Below are 21,498 nucleotides of genomic sequence, written 5' to 3'. Positions count from 1 at the left end.
TTATTAGCCTGTTGACTCTAAGGAGATGTGCATAGTGCACATTACCAGGTGTAGCGCGCGAGAGTTCTTCCGCGTGGATGTGGTTCGGTAACAGAATTAAGGTAGTTAACTGCTATTGTAAAACAGCCTCTGATCTGAAGGAGGCAAAAAATACTAAAAATACATTAGAATGAAACACGAAACAAAACAATTATAGAAGAAGAAGAAGACATATCCAACAACAGTGAATCCTTATACAAAGGTACCAGTTTTCTACTCTCCCATGTCATGCGTAACTGTATATTTATGAGAAGCAAATCAAATAGGATTTATATCAATATATACTGACTAGCCAACTAATTTATAGTAAGCTACCCTATTTAATATATATATATATATATATATATATATATATATATATATATATATATATATATATATATATATATTGGTATTATGTCCTTTCGATTGGTGCAGATGTGATACTCAAAACGATTCTATCGTGTGCAATCCCTGTTATTTACACCGATATAAATAAGTCTGTACCAAAATCGGTTTGCCAGTAATAACTTTAAGGTTTATTTATTTAATTATTTATTTTTAATTGTGTGTAGGGTTGGGCTAATAATTTAGGGATCAGTGTTGTAAATAGCGAGGAATAATACAATACGCACATGATTTCTGTATATATTGGTCCATGTTCATATAATCTACACAGCAGTTGTGATAATAAATTATAATGCACATGTCCTCACTATTTACACACAGTAGTCACGGCTCATGCAACAGGGGATTATTTAGGCTATCAAAAACAATATGCAGTTTACTTGACGTAGTCCAATAGTCATTACACTAGGCTATACGTGGGTTAGTGCATCTTTTGTTTTAACAAAGTACTCGTTCATATTCCGCTGGTTCTCTTTCTACAGACACTTTGCAGAGAATCGCATACGACCTATCAATGAAAAGCAAAACATCCTAACATAGCGCCTTTATAGGCGCATGAAATTCAACCAGGCTGTATCAATTACATTATTGTTAACATCATCAGGAAATGATTACATTTCAATATTTATTTCACCTGGTTTGCGAAGGCAATGCTGCACAATCACGCGCTAACAGAAATAAATGAAAAAAGCGAGAGAGAATGACGCCCGATGCTCTGAAAACGCCCCTCTAAAACTTTCATACGCGGACCATATTTGTTATCTGCGATATAACATTTGAAATCCATGTCTTGCAGTGGTCAATAAATGCAGCCATGCAACTTTTTGAATACTTTTTGAATGAGTCTAGGCTTTTGTACACTTACCTCATACAAAGAAGCGATGCATTCATTTTCATGGACCTGCATTAACACATCTGTTTGCTTTAAAAAGACCGCAGACTAAAGATTCAGTGTTTTTATAAAACGCATTGAATGCTTTTGAGTGAAAACTATAATTAATAAAGCAGGGGGCTGCTGCTCCGCAGAGACATTTCCAGCAGCATCGCTCATTACATTATCCGATTGAAATAATTCCGTTGTTCTCGGTTTAAAACACTTTCTACAGTTTGCGCTTTCGTTCTTGTGTGGATTTTTGTTACCTCACAAGAATTCCGCAGGACAAATGCCAGAACTGGTACCAGTGTAATTAAAGACAGCACCACCTTCATAGCATCTGCGTTAAGGTAAAAGGGTCAAGCTGGCAGTTCGGGAAACACGTGACAGCACGCATACAGAAAGCAGAGCGCAGGTAAGATGATGATGATGATGATGATTAAGTAGTAGCCTAGTAGTATTAGTCTTAGTATTAATATTAGTAGTATTAGTTGTATTAGTATTATTTATTTGTTGCATTTATATATCGCTTTTAATACAAAAGTATCGCAAAACACTGTACAGTACATGGCAGAAAAAAGTACAAACCACAATACATTTGTAAAGCATTTCAGACATCCAACTGCCACAGTCAGACCATTTAAATAACATATTTAAATAACAGTATACACTTAATACAAAAGCAGTAATTTTAAAGTTATATTACAACCCAATAAGATAGCAAAACCATTTTATAAAAGTGCGTTTTTAGTATTAGTAGTAGTAGTATTAATAATAGTAGTAGTAGTAGTAGTAGTAGTAGTAGTCGTAGTAGTCTCGTATATGTAATAGATTGACTGTTTTCTAGACTTGTCTAAAAAAAATCTAAATAGGTCCGATTAAAAAGTTATAATTATTAAAATGAAAGTTTACATACCGCGGTAACGCTCACAGCTCTAAGAGAGCAGTGCGGAACCGAGAATCGATATGGATTCCATGGGCTTATTGTGGTAGACCACAGTTTGTTTTTTGAAAGATCCGTGTATCGCGCTATTCTGCTTTATCTTTCCTTTTTCTTTCTTTCTTTCTTCCTTTCTTTCTGCAAGTAATATGGATTGTTTTCTCGTGCTATTCCTACATTTATATGTCGCATGTGAATGGTGTTCTCCTCGAAAATTATCCTGGCTAAAGCATTTACAAATAAGTCTGTTGTATAATATATAGCATTGGGAGAATTGTATTTACAAATATTTATCATTAAACATTATTTAGAGAAGACCGATATAGGCTAACCGCGGACTTTTACCCTTACAGAAATATGACCTTACAATAGCTATCCTAAAATCAATAGGCTACATACTTTTCTTTAAAGTTGTTATCCATTTAAACATGTTTTAATTGTTTAAATGTTAAAATGCTCCAATTCCAAATACCCTTTTGCTAAAAAGAGAAAAACGTAAAGCTATCGTTTACTTTTGATGTATTCTTTATTTTTATAATGACCATTTTAAAATACTGTGAATATAACGTTCAGTATATGTAAAAAGTGCCCGTATTGATATATTAAATACACTTTTTTATGTGCTGTATACTGTAGTCTATGTATTAGCAGTACTATTGAATTGCCTTGTTGTCCACTATTAGAGTAAATAACTTCAGTGAGATGCAACAGTGTCAGGCAACAGTGATGCCATGCGTGCCCTATTGACGGGCTCCTGGAAGCGGCCCAGATCTAAAATAACAAGGAACACTGGAGTGTTGTAATCCAGTAGCCTCCCCTCAATTGCGCCCTGGAACATGGATACAGCATCATCTTTATGTTCGCGGAATGAACCGCTTTGCTAGGAAACATGAGAAGGGTACTGTATGCATATTCCCGGGCCGGGCATCCCAGGCAGGGTGAATAAAGCAGCGAGGCTGCCGCGGTTCGTGTGGTTTGAGCTCGGGATCTAAGAACGGGGAACATGTGAGTTGGGAATGGAAAACAGGGAAAACAGGATTCCTCACAAACACAGGAGGGCTGCTTACGAGGTATTTCTTTTATATTATACTGACACCGTTCATGAACTTGTTTGACATTTCATTTGTTATTAAGAATGTGTGTGTGTGTGTGTGTGTGTGTGTGTATACACACACATACATACACACAGATAATTAAACAGAATGGCAGGTTTAATTAACATCCAGTTAAGAGATTCTAACATAATACTGTATTTTGGAGCACCAGTAGCCTATGTGTTGGATAACATCTGGATCGTTACAAGAGCATTTATTTGAGCTTGTACTAGCCTGAAATGTATGCTGTGTGAACTTCAGTATTGCAATACACAGTAAGTAAATGAATAAGCAAAGCTTTCTTATAATAGTCGCGCTGTACTCATCGCGCTGCTTTGGGTTAACGGCATGCTTCTGTATGCGCGTGCTTGTGCAATAACGGTCTGCGAAATATTAGAATAAACAAACACGCAACCAGCTAGAAAATAATGGAAATGTCAGTGAATGTCATCCTTGCAGAAATGTACAGACGCTAGTAGGGGTTTCAGACATTGAAATAGCCTTCAAGATTCAACTTTTTTATGTTCTTCTTGTGCTTTTAATAAGGTGTGTGTGTGTGTGTGTATGTGTGTTTGTGTATATATATATATATATATATATATATATATATATATATATATATATATATATATATATATATATATATATATAGATATATTTTAGCTCAAAGAGCCAGTATGTATGTATGTGTATATATACACCAGTATGCTGTATTTAAATGCAAATCGATCTAATATCACATCTATAGCCTACAGGATTATTAATATTTTATATAATATGTGTTGTAAATATAATGATGTTATTCTAAAAAATTAAGTCACTATTGTTTAATTGTATGTAGTCCTTACGTGAATATATTTTGCGTGTTTAACGCCCTCTATAAAAAAAATTACAATATGTGTAGGCAATCTTTAAAATGAATTTCTGTTCTAGATAAATAGTATTAGGATTTAATGTGTTTGATTAGAATCCGTTAACGCCTATTGATAATGTACTATAAATAGTTTATATTGTGGCTCGTTACATATTGCATTCAAATGTTTTTATTGATTTATTTATTTATGTATTTTGTTTGTTTGTTTTAATGTCACTGTGCTCCTTTTCTTGCCACAGTAAAGTAACTGGGACAGTATTTTATAATCCAATTGAAAACATCAAGAAGATTTCTATTCAGCAAAGCTGTTGAAGGAAATACTACAGCAAAGATGAACACCATTGTATTTAACAAATTGAGCGGCCAGGTGATTTTTGAGGAAAAGGCCAAGGAAGTGGAGAGGAGCAGTAGAAACTACTTAGAAGTGATTGATGGACAACATCCAGACATGATGATTCCGAACAGCCAGTCTAAAGAAAATGCCAGGCACAGGAGATCGGGGTACGTGCTTCATCTTTTACAGGCAAGATATGTCGATGTAGTTATCCTCAAGCGCATTCATCGCCTCTGTCTAAAAGCGTATAACATGCTTCGAACCCTATATAAATAACACATAGCGTTAATTGAACGGCGTGGTTTCTCTGTTGTTGCAGTTTTGTGATTCAGACAGACTATTGATGAGCTTTGCATGCATTAAAGAAACCAACAGCGATGTTCATGAATAACCAAATATATGTAATCAATCAAATAATAGCGAAAGAGTTAACGCTTTATGAACAGGGCTCACTGTAGTTTGCACAAAAAAAGTCAAACTTTGCACGGAGTAAAAGCTAAGTTGATCCATCTGTCTTACAAACATTCGGCTGTAGTTTATTGAAAGTTCCTTTAATTTCTTTAAAAACTATATGTGGCACATATTGGGAAGCCGTGTCAGTAGCGCGTTGAAATGCAGGCTGTTCAAAACCACATCTAAAACTGGAGATATAACGTTACCTATATGTGTGGTCCACAGTGAAATTGATAGTCTTCTTTTTCACTGTGGTTGAAGATTTAAAAAAGGTGTCAGATCATGTGTTAGTTTTGACAACGTAATGAAAAGCGGTACAAATCCCCCATTAACTGAGGTGTTTGCATTGTTAACGACAGCTTGGGTGCATTACAGTACAGTGCAGTACAGTACAGTAGTTTCTTTGTAATCAGCTGCTATTTAAACGAACAACACACCTGGCTTTTATGCTGTGTGAAGCAGGTCAGCCTAAGCAAATATGTTTTTCCATCGCAAAGGTCTGGGTTTGGAGGGATCGTACTGGACTGTGTGTAAAGTGAGACCAAAGGAAAACTGCAATGTGCAGCTTCCCTGGGACTATCACAGCTATAGGGAACATTTAATATAAACACATGGCGTGTGTGTGTGTGTCGACAAAATCATGTACTACATGATTTTGGAAAATATTTGTAGAACATTAACTTCGGGCAGACCAGACAGAGGTTAGAAGGAAATACATCTGCAAGAAATCGCAGGGAAGATAACATGTCGCTTTAAACAGCACTACACTGACATCTACTGGCGAAGAGAAGGCGTTGTCTTTACTATTACAGTACCAGACCGGAGGACAGTAATATTAAGATTGTGAAATCAGTAGTGATAACGACAAAGGTCGTTGATTGTTTTATTATTATTATTATTATTATTATTATTATTATTATTATTATTATTATTATTATTATTAGAATTTATGATTTATTTTTTACAGCCTGCACTGGAATAGGGGGTTTCGGGGCAACAAAAACAGAAATATCAAGCCTGTGGGTGTGTACATTGTATATGATTTGGTTTATATTACCATGATCGATACCTTACTGAACAGGACAGAATGACAAAAAAGCGCGTGCTAAGGACGGAGATCAGCGAACACATTACATTAGCGATGTAACTTTACAACGATGTAGAATACTACAGTAACTAACTTTACAGCAACCGTGTTTTTAATCTGCATTAAAGTGACATTTATTTGTGTGTAATAAAAAAAAAAGAACATTTAAAAGCTGGGTATGTCAAAAGTCTTAGAAATCACAGTTAAGTGTGGTAAAACATTTAAAACCGCGAATTTAATTTTACAAATGCAAAACATCCACTTTCTAATGGTAGCTTACACACAGCAGATTGGAAAAGATTAATCTTATAACTACTGCAAATTAGGCCTACTTATCTGACTTTTTATGACATAACTATCAGACGGAGGCAGCTGCATTATCAATTAAAAAAACGGATTGGCGGCGTAAACCTACGAGTGGGATTTCGTATTGATTTCTTTTTCCTAAAACATACGTGACAGCTTCGCATTTTGTAAATGTTACAATAACAGTAAACAAGCACGATGTCCTTACAAAGCGATGTAATGAGAACGCTTGACGTGGTTTCTATTCAATCTCTAGGTCCCGTCAGAACGGAGGGAAGGTGAGACACAAACGCCAAGCGCTACAGGACATGGCCCGCCCTCTGAAACAGTGGCTTTACAAACACAGAGACAATCCTTACCCCACGAAAACAGAGAAAATCCTGCTGGCACTCGGCTCTCAGATGACGTTAGTTCAGGTAGGGTCCATACAATGTGTGGCATATGCGCTACAGAATCGGGAGCAATTCCTTAAAAAAATTAACCATAAGTGGTTATTCACTGTTGAAAAGGAAATGTAATTTAAGAAGTCTGTAAATATATCAGTGAAAGTCTTATAAAGTAATTTGTTTCTTAATGTCGTAAAGCACAGTAGCCTATTTAGAAATGTCAATTGTTAATTGCCAATGCAGGCTTTGAATAATAATAATAATAAATTATTATTATTATTATTATTATTATTATTATTATTATTATTATTATTATTATTATTATTATTAAAATACATACAGTATATAACAAACCCATTGGAGTGGGGTAAAACAATGTAATTGGATATGTATTTCTCTTTTCAAACATGTCTAACTTTGGGAAATACAGTATAGAGCTGATATTTGTTCAGGTGTCCAAATATATTGATTTATAGCCATTGGTTTGTTTATTTCTTGAGCTCACCCTTGAGATGTAACAGCGTGTTTGAAATGAACACTGAATATGTTCCATTGTGCTAAATATCTGAATAAGGACGTGTGAGTACAGTAGTTTAACAGCCAGTAAAAGTTATCCCTAGCACTTTCTATGCATGTACCACACATTAGTATGTTGCTCTCCAGTAAGAGTACGCCTCTGTGTCTCTCATTGATCGTCCGTGTTTTTTTTTTTCCTGTAGGGGAAATCCTGTCCATTAGTAATCACACAGGACTGAGAATGGCAGAACTTACTGTATTGCGTACTGTAGCGCTCTGTACCTGTACTGTACAGTACATACTGTACTTACTAGGGATGGAATGGATTGCAATTCAGATGCTAGAGGTTTCTTATTCTGAATGCCACGCCATCGCCGTCTCATAAAAGGGTTGCAATAACTAATAGGAACAGGGCAGGATTTCAATGGATGTCCAGCAGATTTCTTTTTTAAGGCTTTCACTGAACCTGGTTCCAAGACTGTTCTGTTTTGTCTGTGCATGATTTGGTTGATCAGTGCGAAACATACTTTTGCATGCCCCTTGATGTTCTGGTGCCCAGTGTCCTACACTGTAAGACCAAGTGTTTAACTTTAAAGCACTTATTTGTAACACCTTGTGGTGTTTATTTTGTAAACTCTTGGACGTGGTTATGATTTGTAACACTTTTTAAACATTTGTATGTGTTTATAACAGGGCTGGTGTTTAAAATCTAAACATTAAACTTAGCAAAAATGACACAGATTAAACACAATTTAACAATTATTTTGAGTTCCAAATGACTAAACACCAGTGTTACACCTAATTACGTATAAACACTGCTGTTTAGGAATAGAACGTTTCTATTTTAATATACACCCATGCCATTTAGATATTAAAAGCATCACACGTTCTTTGGTTTTACAGTTTAGTATCCTAGTCATCTAATCATCATTTAAAATGCCAACATGCTGGCCCAAGTACATATATATATATATATATATATATATATATATATATATATATATATACACATACACATACATCTATGGCCACAAGTTTTGCATCACCCTATAGAATGAACTAATTTTGCTTTATAAAGTCGAATAAAACCTGCTGAATAATTTTAACATATTGAATTACATACCGCTTTGTAGTTTTTCATATACGTAACGATAAAAACTGACAAAAATGGAATAAATATGACATTTCGAAGTCTAACGTGAAATACTGTACTATTATTATGGCGTCCGGTAAACTTTTGCAATATCATTTTGTAGTGTCTTTGATTACATGTTATTAAATAAAAATATTGAAATTATGTTCATATAGTTCTTTTTTGTAATTATGTCTCAATCCTAAAATTATAGGTGATGCAAAATGTTTGACCATAGCCGTAGAGGTAAATTAAAAAAAAAAGTGCGTGCCTGTGTATGGCTCTTCATCTCAGTGTTTCACTTACAGTTGCCTCAGTTATAAATAAAATAAAAGAAGTGCAAACTGTCTTCCAGACAAATACGTTTCTTTAGTGCTCATTATTAATTGCACACAATAAACAGCAAATGTGCAGCAATATTTATTTGGCTGTAATTACCATCTTTAATGCAGCTTTACTTTCACTCAGGTGATTGTGTGCAGTTAAAATATCCCTTCAACTCCCATTCCTGCTTAAAATGACATCAGATCATTATACCTGTGTCTATGTATGTATTCAGCTCTCAGAAATAATGTTGCATTAAATACTATGGGATTAGTTCAGAAAAGTAAAAGTGTGACATAGACTGTACAATCTGCAATTATTCAAAACCATGAGTGTGGGCTACCAGCTATTAAACAGGAGCGTTTTCATGACCCTTTATAGGGCTGCATGTACAAAGTAGTAAATTGACTGGGGTGTGAAATGCAGCGCCTCTACAAACTAAACAACACGCTCTTCAAACATGAACACCAAAGGAGACGTGTGCCGTAAACGTATGCTCACCTCAGCTTTTTCTTTCTAACTTGTTTTTCATGGTACTCGACTTTCTGTACCTAAGTAAGCACAGAACAATTCAGGTCACAGGCACTGGGAATACAGTTGCTTGCAGTGCAGCCTAGTTAAATGGAAATAAGAGGTACTCTGAATGTGCAAGACTGTTAACTTTGAAAACTCCTTGGATGGCCGTGTTCGTTGGAAATCCCTGCTATGTGACTCTGTCATTGTATTCCCTTTCGTGTACTGAATTTGGCATCCATGAAACAACTGGCTACGTCTTTTTTTTTAATTGCGTTTGGTTTAGATTTAGGTTATTATTTAGAATGCAAAAGGTTGTGGAATATATCTGAATACGTTTTATTTTACAGGTATCGAACTGGTTTGCAAATGCAAGGCGGAGACTGAAGAATACTGTAAGACAACCTGACCTAAGCTGGGCTTTACGTATAAAATTATACAATAAATATGTCCAGGGGAATGCTGAAAGGCTTAGTGTGAGCAGTGATGACACATGTTCAGAAGGTACATGAAGTTTTATTTTAGTTTCTAATTGCTTTGTAACCTGTGTGGGAATCTTGATTGTGACAATGAGGGGTAATAGCAGTGAAGGTCCCTGCTAAATGGAGCCATGTTTTGAAAAATGGGTGAAAACAAGAAGTTGGAGGGTAGCATTGTTAAGATCTGCTGCTGTGCAGGTTGTTACAACTGACACCATTATGTGGGACGTTACCTATGTTAACACTAACCATTTTGTTAATGTAAATGTCTTCATTATTTTCAGAATTGTTTCTAGAAGAGGCAATAAAAAGTTAAGTCACCAAGCATTGATAATCAAGCCTTATAAAATAGATATATTTAAAAAGTACACAAGTAAAACAATGGCATGTACACCTAATGCTTGGTTGCTAAAGAGTTTTAATTAAGTTGAATCTCAGTTTCTTTTTTTTTTGTAAACAAATACAGAAATATATTAAGTCAAACAGACAAACGTTTCGACAAGACGTCTTTATTATTGCCTATTTTAATATGGTATTCTTCTTATACTGATAACATTTTCCGCACAAAGACGCCATCAAGCCAAGTCGTGCCCTTTAAAATGTATTTGTAATAAATCGTTATAGAAACTGACACCTGTTCTTATTCAATCTCATAGACGGAGAGCATCCCCCAAGGAATCAAGCGAACGCAGGTGAATTTAATAAGCCCATTTATCAGAGCGTTATCAAAAAGGAAGGCCCGGTTGTGAGCGCTGGATTGAGAGCAGTCTCTTCTCTGAATGAGGATTACGTGTCGCCACCCAAATACAAGAGCAGCTTATTGCACCGGTACCTCAATGACTCTCTGCACCATGTCATGGCTTCCACTGCAGCTATCACACACTCACGCAAAAGAAACCATTCAGGGTCTTTCAGCTCCAACGAATATGATGAAGAATTACTTTCGCCATCTTGTTCAGAAGCTGAAGCAAATTTTGTTTATCGTGCTGGTAAGTATTTGTTTGTTTTGTTGTTATTTATAAATTGGTTCGATTAGTATCTTCTGATATTCAAACTGTATTCAGCAATCCCAGTGTGCTTGAGTTCAGAAGAACCCATTAATTATATAAAGTGGTACCACAGGGTAACTATCAGAATAATTCAGGGATGGAACAATCTGCTATGCAAACTCCCACTGCATAGCAGATTGCTCCATCTCTGAATTATACTTTTTTTCAAGGGGTTTGAGTAAGCTATTTGTTAATATCTTCCTGTTATAAACTAGAAGGGGATTTGCCCAACACTCAACTGATTATGCTCAGAGATGTGTAATGCTCAGATATAATGGGTGGGTGTTTTCATTGTTTGTCATGTTTTCATGTTTTGTCCACCCATCATTAATGAAGGCAGAATACACATTTTCAAATCAGCCTACGCATGGTTCACAAGTTATTAGCGTTGTAGCGAAACATACATCCATACGGGTAAAACGTATAATAACAGATAAATATAGGTTAGAAGTCAAGGTGAAGTTATAACCAGAATAAGTCTCTCCAGAAGAACCTAAACAGTTTTATCTGTCATGACTGAACTGAATTGCAACAGAATGCACATCAGTGAGGCCATTTACACAACAATATAATTAGTTATATGCATATGCATATGTGCATAATTTTTTGTCAAAGCTTAGGGGTTCCATTGCTATACCGGCGCCCCCCTCCCTACAAATAAAACTGGATTCTAAAATCCTGGCATCACAATGGTTAAAATGTACGTTACTAGAACAATGGGTAACTAATAGCAATTGGCACCCCTGTAATATAATACATTAATAAATGCACTCTCAAACTTCAGTTTGTAATTAGACATGTGGACGGACACGGTGGTTTTAGATTCTCTTTGTCATTCCTGCGGGAAAAAGTCCTGTTGGGATTTTTATAGAAAACAAGGAGTTGGAGAATTCCATTGCACATGCCAGGATTTTATGCCAAATTACCATTTAATGGGATATTAAATGCCAGGAATCTCCTTCAATGTTTTTTTGTTTTTTTTTACCCCTAAACCTTATACAGTTATTTGATACGCTGATGAAGATCATAATATATAAAATCATTTTCAACAATACTGATTAAGGGAAAGATTAGTATGCGTATCAAATATAGCACGTAACTTCTTATTGAACATAGCAAGAATGGCAAATCAGGACTTTAACCATTCCTGTGCTATCCTATTACATTCAAATAAATGCAGAGGTATACACTGTAGAAATCAGTGAAATAAACAAGTAGGGAAAATACTTAGAGAATATGATTTTCAAAAGTTCTTCGCTAAGGAGTAAGAGCATATGTGAGTACATTTAGAAGAACATACCAAGATTTTAAAATATTTCTTATGAAAAGCATAAGGCTGTGGGGCACATTAAAAAAAAAAAAGAACACTCAGCTGAATTAGAAAAAAGCAGAATAAAAACAGTGGTATTTTAATATTGTAGTAGGCAACAGAGACTTGTAAGAACTGTTCAGAGTGGGTCACAGAAAGTGCTAGACAGTTATTTCATGTTGGAGAATTGTACCACATTTTGGAAGTGCTTGCACACCTCTTCTTAAGTGGAAAATTGTAACCCAAATCAGCCCTAATCCACTCCTGAGTACAACTGGTGCAGCGTACATATAAGGGATACTGTTACTGTGTACTTTACTAGGCTTCGGAACATCTATTCGGAACACTAATTAGACATGTAACATTGCTGCTGTGTGCTGATTATACGTGTTATTACTGCTGCTGATGTTGTGTCTGGCCTGCAGACACATGCATCTGTTTATTTTTATTTGAAGGACATTTCAATGTTCACTAGCTGCCAGTGAACTTACCGACCCCCCCTCCAAAAAAGTACTTTTGTTTATCTCTCGAATAAGTTCAGCCCCAGGTGATGAAATGAACGCAGTGCATTCCAAATGGACGCTTCTTTTATGAATCCCAAATAAGGGCATGTTATGTTTTGTTTTGTTTTGTTTTATTTTCCACTAGTACAAAATAAGGATGAGAGAAAAAAAAGGAATTCCAGAAACTATACTAACCATGTCCAAATGTTTGCGTAATATGTATCTGTGTAAATTATTGTTATATATGATCTAAAACAGGCACTGTCAAGTGGAGAAACTAAATAAAGCAGAACTAAGTAGGACACAAAAGGAAAAAAAAGTCATACCAGTGTCATGATGCAACTTTTAGGATGATTGTTTTTGATCATCACTGGAATCTGTTTTTAATAAAATGAGTCATGCTGCAAAGGCAAGTTACAAGAAGAATTTCTTAATCCCCATTTGAAACAGCAGCACAGCCACTGTTAAACAGCACCGAACTGTCAGTCAGAAGGCATCTCCGTAGGCTGATTTATACACGTCAGGTCATCACTGTGGTTTGCTCCTTTATCTAAACGAGAAGAAATACACGAGGTGTCAATGGTCTGTCAGATTAATTTACAATATATGACAAGTGGAATGTCCCAGCAATCCACTTTCACTGGGATTCCAAACGCTGTGGCCCTGCCTACAGTTTGGAGAAACAAACCTCCAAAGGGATTCCAATGACAACGTTGAGAGCCAGTAGCTTACTGCAGGCAAATAACTGATTTGATCAAAGTCAGATCAAAACACAAAAACAGATTCCGTCTCATATTTGATGTTCTCCTTGTCTCCTTGTACATATAGTTGTGTCCCAGAACACAGCAGTAGAAACTGCTCTTATAATTTAGTTGAGAGTGGTGTCGCAGTGCCATTGATGTAACATTTTAAACATCTAACCCAGTGAACAGATTCAAATAATTTCAACTGAATTTTTTTTTTTTTTTTTGTCATTCAGAATGCCAAAAGTTTGAAGTAATAAATTACAGGATAATTGTGTCTGCACCACTGTGACCTTGAATGCACCATTTCAACTGAGAAGCCACTCTTAGCATGATTAGAGGTAGCCACGGAACACTTTTGAACATATTTTTGTATCTACGGTAACCAAGTCATAGTGGAGGGGACCTAGGGGTATTATGAAACTTTCAGTGGCTTACCCAAGGCCTTTTGTTTGTGCTCATGCAACGCAGAGCTAAACAGGCTTTGAAATGACACTGTTCTTGCAAAAACTGTTTCATACTGTGGGACAAAAAATACAGCATGAAATAAACAGTTCTTAAAAGAAAGGATGGCGAAAAACTGAAGATAGCTTAACAGGCAGGGGAGAAAAGTGCTTAACTCTCACCACATTCTTTTACATAGAGAAATATCAGATAAAATAAAAAAACATGAGTGTGTTTATACCAGTATGATCACAATTTAACTTTATTTGTTCTAATTTTTAATTTAGTAAGTATTTTTTTGATGTAATGTGCTCAAGCAATAGTGATGTTAGTAATACATTACTGTATATAACGTTTTCTGTATTATATACTTCCTTTAAATACTTTAAATATATGATGTTCCTTATTTATAATGTGGAACCTTATGTAGTGATCATGTTTGTCCATTTGGCTCAATGACTCTGAGCCTCTTATAACATTGTATTTCGGTAAAATCCTATACACGTTACAATCATTTACAAGATTATGAGGACTCTATATGTGTGTGATCAGGTGTGTTCTGTTTATATTGTACACGTTCATTCAAATCAACACACATAATCTCATAACAGTAAAAAAAACACTTGATGCAGTTTTCATGCACGCAGGGAAAACACAGCTGCTTCAGGAAATAGTTCTGTTTTATTTTCATGAGGCATATGCTTTAGACAAAAGTCTTTTTAATGTTTCCGTCCATTAATTTAAAATGTCTTTGGATATCTGACATATAATTAGATTACCCTACACTAATGTTACTTGTTACAAAAAAAAAAGTTGAAAAGGGGTCCTTAAAGACAATATACATCATTCTGTAATTAAAATAGTCCCTAAAGTTACTATTAAAAAAAACAAACAAAAAAAACTCACATACACACACTCGCTTGTGGTTATAAATCAAATATCAAAGGCAGTCGTGTTTGATTAATAACTGAAGCACTGTATTTCAAGTGTTTTTTTTTTATTTTTATAAACAGTTACAAAGCCCAGTGGTGTTTGTCTGGACATTGCGGGGTTGTGCTTGTGTTTCAAGGTCACAGCACACAATCGCAACATAATGGAGCTGTGTGAACTGCAGGCTACAGCTAACATGCAATTTTGGTTTTAACCCCAGAAAGACTATTTTCATCCAGAAATCACATTACAGCCTAGCAACATGTGTTTACACAGCCTTTATATTCAAACTTCCCATAATACAGAATCTATTTTCTGCTTCTTATATTGTAAACTATCTGAGGCTAATTCAACTTGCATATTCCTTCAGATGCAAATGCTGCGGACTGTGTTCACAAACCTGGAGTGGGTTTTAGAAATATGGTTTGGACGGGATGGAAAAACTAATTGCAGTTGTTGTTAGTAGCTTGGTAATTGCTGTAATATATATATATATATATATATATATATATATATATATATATATATATATATTACATATAATGTACATTATATGTCATATAATTTTTTGTAGCAAAATATGCAACGATGCAAAATTTGTGCTGTTAATAAAACAACTGCATATTACATTTTATGTCAGACATAAAATTGACAGAAAATCCACAGACTGTACATGAATATCAGACAGACGTGCATTATGTGGAGGCCCTCTGAAGGACAATACAAAGTGTCATACACCTACGTACCTGTGCTGGTCTTTCATTGTATTTAACCAATGAGCTCACTCAGTTACAATTTGTTTTAATAATATTGCTAACAAAATAAAAAAAATTATAAAACGTGTTGCACACTTTGGACTGTAAAGCTCAGTAAATTTGGCCTTGGATGTCTGTACTACGTGTCTGTTTGAAACAGAATACCTCTGCACTTTAATCCTGTCAAGCAGTTAGCTGAAGACGTCTTTATGATGCCTGTATGTCCCAGACAATTTATGGCTGTTCCAAATCCTTCTGGATGGCTCTGTATAAATTATATATATGAAAACCTTTCACTAACCGTATAACACATAAACAATCTTACCCGACCATGTCCAAAATCTTCCAGTCTTGTGATAACTGTATCCTGGCCAACCATCTGCTGTAACCATTTTATAAACCAGTATCACACTAATGTCTGAAGCTGCCTGCCTCACTGGAGAAAATAATAATGTTTATTACCGCCTACCAGCAACAAGGAAAGGTGTAAAACTTTAATGAGCTATATCTTTTAAAAACAAATTATAGACAACGAGTCGAGCATACAGAGAACTAAAAATAAATACATCAATAATCATTAAAAAATCGAACTCAACTGCTCCCGCTGTATTTGTGAATCAGTTTACACAAAGAAAAAAGGAATACAAACTACTTTAATTTAATTTACACCACTGTATACCACTTCATGCTGCAGAAAAGGGAAAATGTTTCTGAAACAGACTCAAATATAGGCAAACCATGAGATGGAGAGTTTTTCAAGATGAGATAACATTTCTGTTTATCAGGTTCCCTGTTCCTTGTACATGCAGGCCTGTGCAGATTATGTTTAGTTGTATTATTATTTGTTTATTTAGCAGACACCTTTATCCAAGGCGACTTATAGAGACTAGCGTGTGTGAACTACGCATCAGCTGCAGAGTCACTTACAATTACGTCTCACGCAAAAGACGGAGCACAAGGAGGTTAAGTGACTTGCTCAGGGTCACACAATGAGTCAGTGGCTGAGGTGGGATTTGAACCAGGGACCTCCTGGTTACAAGCCCATTTCTTTAACCACTGGATCACACAGCCTCAGTATCACTTTAACATCTTGAAACCTCAGAACTTTCATTCACCAATCATACAGTCATTCACCAATCATTCAATACATTTCTTGGGGACCTTTTTCTAGACTTCCAGTTCTAGGAGCGCAGATTTAAAATTATCGTCGGCAGTCATCCAGTCAGGTGACAACATTACAGACGCCATCAAAGAGTAGGAACAGGCAGTGTTGGTGTGAGTTTCAGAGGACGGATCTCACCTCATTTCTTTCCGTGTATTCCACTATTAGCTTGCGGTTTCTCTTAGCAGCAAATCAAACAATACCTGAGAATCTAGGTCGCACAAAATGGGAGGGGAGATATAACGTAGGTATTAATAGAACGACACAGCCACACACGATAGGAACGTGGCAACAACAGAAGGGAAGTAAACATGTATCACGTACACTAGCCCCTATTATTGTTGTAGTGAATATGGTATACATTGCTTTAACTTTGCTAAATATTAATTATTAGTCTCAAGAATTTAGAAGAAGAAACAAAAGCTGAATAACAAACTGTGGTACATCTTCTGAGTAGGTTACAGGCTATAAGCAGTGTTGTAACACATAGCTTCTAATTGCAGAAATGGTGTTTGCAGCAGCTCTTGTGAGCACTTGCGGGTATGACAAGGGATCTTTTATAACCAGATGAGTTCACAATGCTCACATGATATGTTTAAGGATTTTATTACATTTTATGAGATAATGACTTGATCCAACTTGACCCTGCTGAGATAAGCCACAATAGTGTTTTACAGCACTGGGGAATCATCCACCTATTAATGGTTATCCCAGAATTACCCATTAAAACAAGCAGTTGCTGCAGTCCACGTGGATTCCTTTGCACTGTCAGTCTTTAAAAAATATTGCGTTTATCCCTTTTTCGTAGATTAACATATGTTTCATAAGTCCCTGTATATATGATATAGCGGTATATGATGCACCGTATATTGAATTGCCTTGTCTGTAATTGAAATTGTTTTCAAAATCCCTAAATTAATTTAAAATCTCCTTTTAATTACAGCACCAGATAAAGATTCTTTTTTTTTGTCTCCTTGGCAAAACATAGTTGCTCATGCTGCCAATAACTTAATTTATCCAAATAGAATTGAACTCTGTAGTTGGCTAAACATTTTTTTTTAACACAATAGGGCATATTATTTAAACATCTGCTGCAGTAGAACGTTTGCCCCCCTTTTTTTTTTTTTTACAAATATATTTATTTATGTTATAAAACAAGTAAGAAAATGTAATTTAAAAAAAATAAAAAAAAATAAACACATATGTTAAGTTCATATTCAGGCTTCAAATTACATTGATTAATTATGCTGCCCTGGACAGAGGTTTGTGTATGCCTTGCGCTGGTGCCATAGTTAGCAATACTGGATTAAAGAGCATACCTGTTGCAACAAAAGAAAAGTAATGTGTACCAGTGGTCGACATCCACTGCTGCACAGCACAGGGTTATAAAGAGCTGCGAGGCTCAGGAGGACAGTAATTCACCTCAGGCATTCTGAGCTTGTAAAGGGCCTGGAAAGAACTGGAGCACATGGGTGCTGTCATGAAAGCAATAATCACAGCCTTCACGTTAGCAAAACAGCAACCTAATTCTGATTGTTTTGGCTTCACCACAAGAGAATGGGCAATCTAAGGAAGAAAGCTCAGTTAAACTAACAGTACACCTGTGCTGCATACCTTCTGGAAACAGGTGCTGTGCACACAACACACTAATGACATACATGTATTGTTCTGTATGCAATAACTTTTGAGGATCACATTGTTTTAAAAGAAAGGTAGTTTTTTTTATGCGTTCCAAGTTAATTACTAAAAATGTATCTGAGACTTAATCTCCCTCTATAATTCTTTGATTAACATTTTTATTTTTAAACTTTTTTTTTACCATACCTTTTTTAATTTAGCAATTCTGATTAAAGGAATATGAAGTCATAAGAAATTATGTCATCTGCATTAGACTAACCATTAAAGCAAAGCATTGTGGTCCAATCACTGCAATGAAAGGAACTAAAAGTCAGTTCTGCTCCCTGTTTGATTGAATAGGTACAGTAGAGGCAGGATGGGATGGAAACCAGTGGCTGTGTTTCTTCACTGTTATTGTACAGCCTAGACAGGGAACACATTAACATGGCTTGAAACGTAACTCTTCACAACAGTTAGAAACACATTCCTCCTTTATACAAACACAATGGCAGTTTTAACTGTGCACTATACTATACACTTTCTAATGAGAGGCACATATACTCCTAATGAGATGCATACTTACTGATAGCCACCATACTGTACATAGCACTTAGTGATAACTATGAAATGTAGAAGAGTACCATTGTATTCATATCCATTTCTGTACAGTAGCTGAATACTGTATATGACTGGAGAAACTAATAAACCCAGAAAATGTGCATTGCACTGTTGCTAATTTAAAATGTGTACAGTGGATTCACAATGCACAAGAGGTGTTCAGAGTGTTCTGCACAGTTTGTCTTTGTTCTTTTACTGCGCTCCCTGGAAACAGCAGCAGCTTACCTATTAGTTTTGGTAGTTACATGTCTCTAGGCTCCTGGGAATATCACCCTTTTCATTTGATTTTAAATGAGTATTGTTTTGTTTTATTTGAGCAGTAATTAAAAGCAGCCTTTCTCCATGGTCATTTATTTTAATCATTACCCCTGTGGTCTACTTTTGAGCACTTAATAAGGACTATAATTTGTTCGAAAAACTGCATTTTCGTTGTTTTTCTTCTTTAATTTTTAAAAAGAATTTTTTGTACCTTTTTTTTCTAAAAACGTCCTCTTTATTTCCTAAAATACTATTGGGGTTCAGTTATAATACCATTGGGAAATAAACTTAGCAGCACAGTAGCAGACCACAGCTCTAAAACCAAATGCCACACAATTAATTTTGAACAAATCCTGCACAGTGTTCCTGAGAACATAACACACTGGTGCTGCAATGAATTACTGTGCATTAATTTACTACGATTGGGGTGCCATTTGTGTGTGCAATGGCTCACACAACTGTACTGTAGCAACCTGTGTGTTAACTTTGGTGCCCCTTGGATCAGCACTGTCTTTACATTTCTAAAAAAGACTTATATGAAGGGTGTGCCGAAAATTGCATTTACTCGTCTCGCTGTTGCCAAGCTAGTGTCACCAGCTAAAGGCTCACTGCTGTCCTTGGAAGTATTGATATTTTAGTCTTAGAAATCTCTCCAGTTTGGCAACACAGCAAGTTCGAATCAACTTTATGTGCTGGCAAAGCCACAGCTCTCTGCTGCCACTATTAAACCCTGTCTGGCTTTTTGAGTTGGAAAGGACAAAGCACTATTTTAAACCATACTGTAGAATCATTCTTGCTGCTGTCAGAATTGAAATAGGAATATGCATTCAAAGCAGAAACACAAGGTTTACAAATAAATGACACCAATATTGTTTCAGCATGTAGATTATAGTTTTTCTTTTGGAGGCACCTTTTATTAAGAACATCAGAAAAAAAAATGAAATACATTCTTCTGTATAATAATAGAGCACAGACGTGTATGCTTTATATGTTGAAGTTTTCCGTAATTAATCTTCATTGACCTTTGTACGTTTAAAATTAACCTGTGCTGTTGTGCTTTCAGAGACTGTGGAACATGGATCAAGTAAATGTGACAAGTGAGTATATTTTGCAGATTCCTACAATGTTATCCTACACTTTGTTTTTTTTATTTTCTTTTTAAAAAGTTGGATTCACCTCAAGATCTAAGGATGAAGCCTCAAAATGATTGTGTTTAATTCCAGTGGAACAAAGGAAAGGGGAACGTGCAAAGATGAGACCTACTGGAGAGAAATCCACGCAGCCATGGCCTTGACAAATCTGGCACAAGGGAAGGACAAAGTATCTGGGACAACCAGCTGTATTATCCAGAAATCCTCCCATATATCTGAAATAAAGACAGTCAAAGTGCCCCTGGCACAGACATTCTAAACAACAAATGGTATAGAATCGATCCATGCAACATTCCATTAGAACTCTAACCATTGTGGGACCATAAAAAACAACAACAAAAACTATTACAGACCAAATCAATGTATTTTAATATTATATGTTTAGGGTATAAAATATAGCTTTTTTTCTTGCAAGTACAATAGATTTTATTACTGTTGATAACGACACACACGTCAGTGATAATGTTAACTTATTTTATAAATTGCCTTTAGTATCCTACCTATTGCAGGGAATGACAGTGCCTTATTAAAAGAAGAGTTCTGATGGTTAGACATGAACAAATGCGCCATTACGAGACTTTATTGTATCTTAGCGAATGTGATTTTTTAAAATATGCAGTTATTTAAAAGTCTTCTTGAAGGCAAAGCCTTCTGTGTAATTAAACTACATGCAGTCCAGAATGCTGAAAAGTCACAAAGAGCAGTTAGTTTCAGTTGCCAGTTGCCTATCTGTAGGGGAAAACTAACCTGAGATGACTTCTGCAGCTTTCATCAATGATAATGAAATCTCAGCTGTGTAGAATATGATTCTGGAATGCTGCAATGGCATCACAGATGTTTGGTCTGCTACTTCATTATGGCTGTTCATGCGATACTGTTGTGTCTCTGTGAAAAATGATGACCTACTTCATGTAAACAATGAACTGTGAACGACTTGGTAAGTTAGCTCAGCTAACGTGAGGCATAAATGTTCCATCACCTAATCAAGCGTCAGCTTGTGTTGTCTCATGTGCAGATTTTTATGAATTCATTGCTGTTTCTAATTGCTTTTGACCTTGGTGAAACATACTCCAGGCCAAGGCACCCACACAGTTAGACAGATTTCTCAGTTTAGGTTTCCAGTGAAAGCTAATCTGCAGTCAATAGACAATTTGCTATTTTTTTTAAGTAAGTAAAAGTTACACTTTGCGCACGACACATTATTTTTATTTTCGAACCAAC

At 35.7% G+C, this 21,498-nt stretch overlaps 1 protein-coding gene across 4 annotated transcripts; it reads left to right on the top strand.

Moving 5' to 3' along the window:
- Positions 1 to 1,171: 1,171 nt before the first annotated feature.
- On the top strand, positions 1,172 to 20,619 carry LOC117399936 (homeobox protein Mohawk-like). 4 transcript variants are annotated; one of them, XM_059023214.1, is made up of 7 exons: positions 1,172 to 1,715; positions 4,448 to 4,709; positions 6,645 to 6,804; positions 9,610 to 9,763; positions 10,395 to 10,727; positions 20,190 to 20,223; positions 20,350 to 20,619. In XM_059023214.1, the coding sequence occupies exons 2-7, from the start codon at positions 4,540 to 4,542 to the stop codon at positions 20,534 to 20,536; spliced, it is 1,038 nt and encodes a 345-aa protein (XP_058879197.1). In that variant the 5' UTR covers positions 1,172 to 1,715; positions 4,448 to 4,539; the 3' UTR covers positions 20,537 to 20,619. The 4 variants fall into 4 exon arrangements, with proteins under 4 accessions (XP_058879197.1, XP_033855286.1, XP_033855285.1 ...); XM_033999394.3 differs by lacking the exon at positions 1,172 to 1,715 and adding an exon at positions 2,864 to 3,310; XM_059023216.1 differs by lacking the exon at positions 1,172 to 1,715 and adding an exon at positions 3,459 to 3,609.
- Positions 20,620 to 21,498: the final 879 nt, after the last annotated feature.

The sequence above is a fragment of the Acipenser ruthenus genome, chromosome 4, assembly GCF_902713425.1.
Source record: "Acipenser ruthenus chromosome 4, fAciRut3.2 maternal haplotype, whole genome shotgun sequence".
NCBI lineage: Eukaryota > Metazoa > Chordata > Actinopteri > Acipenseriformes > Acipenseridae > Acipenser > Acipenser ruthenus.
The sequence above is the reverse complement of the archived record's forward strand: the minus strand, read 5'-3'. Positions and strand labels throughout refer to the sequence as shown.

What these genes read in the sequence shown, in the direction of transcription:
- LOC117399936 (XM_059023214.1), top strand. Translation starts at nt 4,540, where the DNA reads ATGAACACCATTGTATTTAACAAATTGAGCGGCCAGGTGATTTTTGAG. An exon ending in CTCAGATGACGTTAGTTCAG is followed by an intron (nt 6,805 to 9,609) that starts GTAGGGTCCATA and finishes TTTATTTTACAG; the next exon opens with GTATCGAACTGGTTTGCAAA. An exon ending in AAATTTTGTTTATCGTGCTG is followed by an intron (nt 10,728 to 20,189) that starts GTAAGTATTTGT and finishes TTGTGCTTTCAG; the next exon opens with AGACTGTGGAACATGGATCA.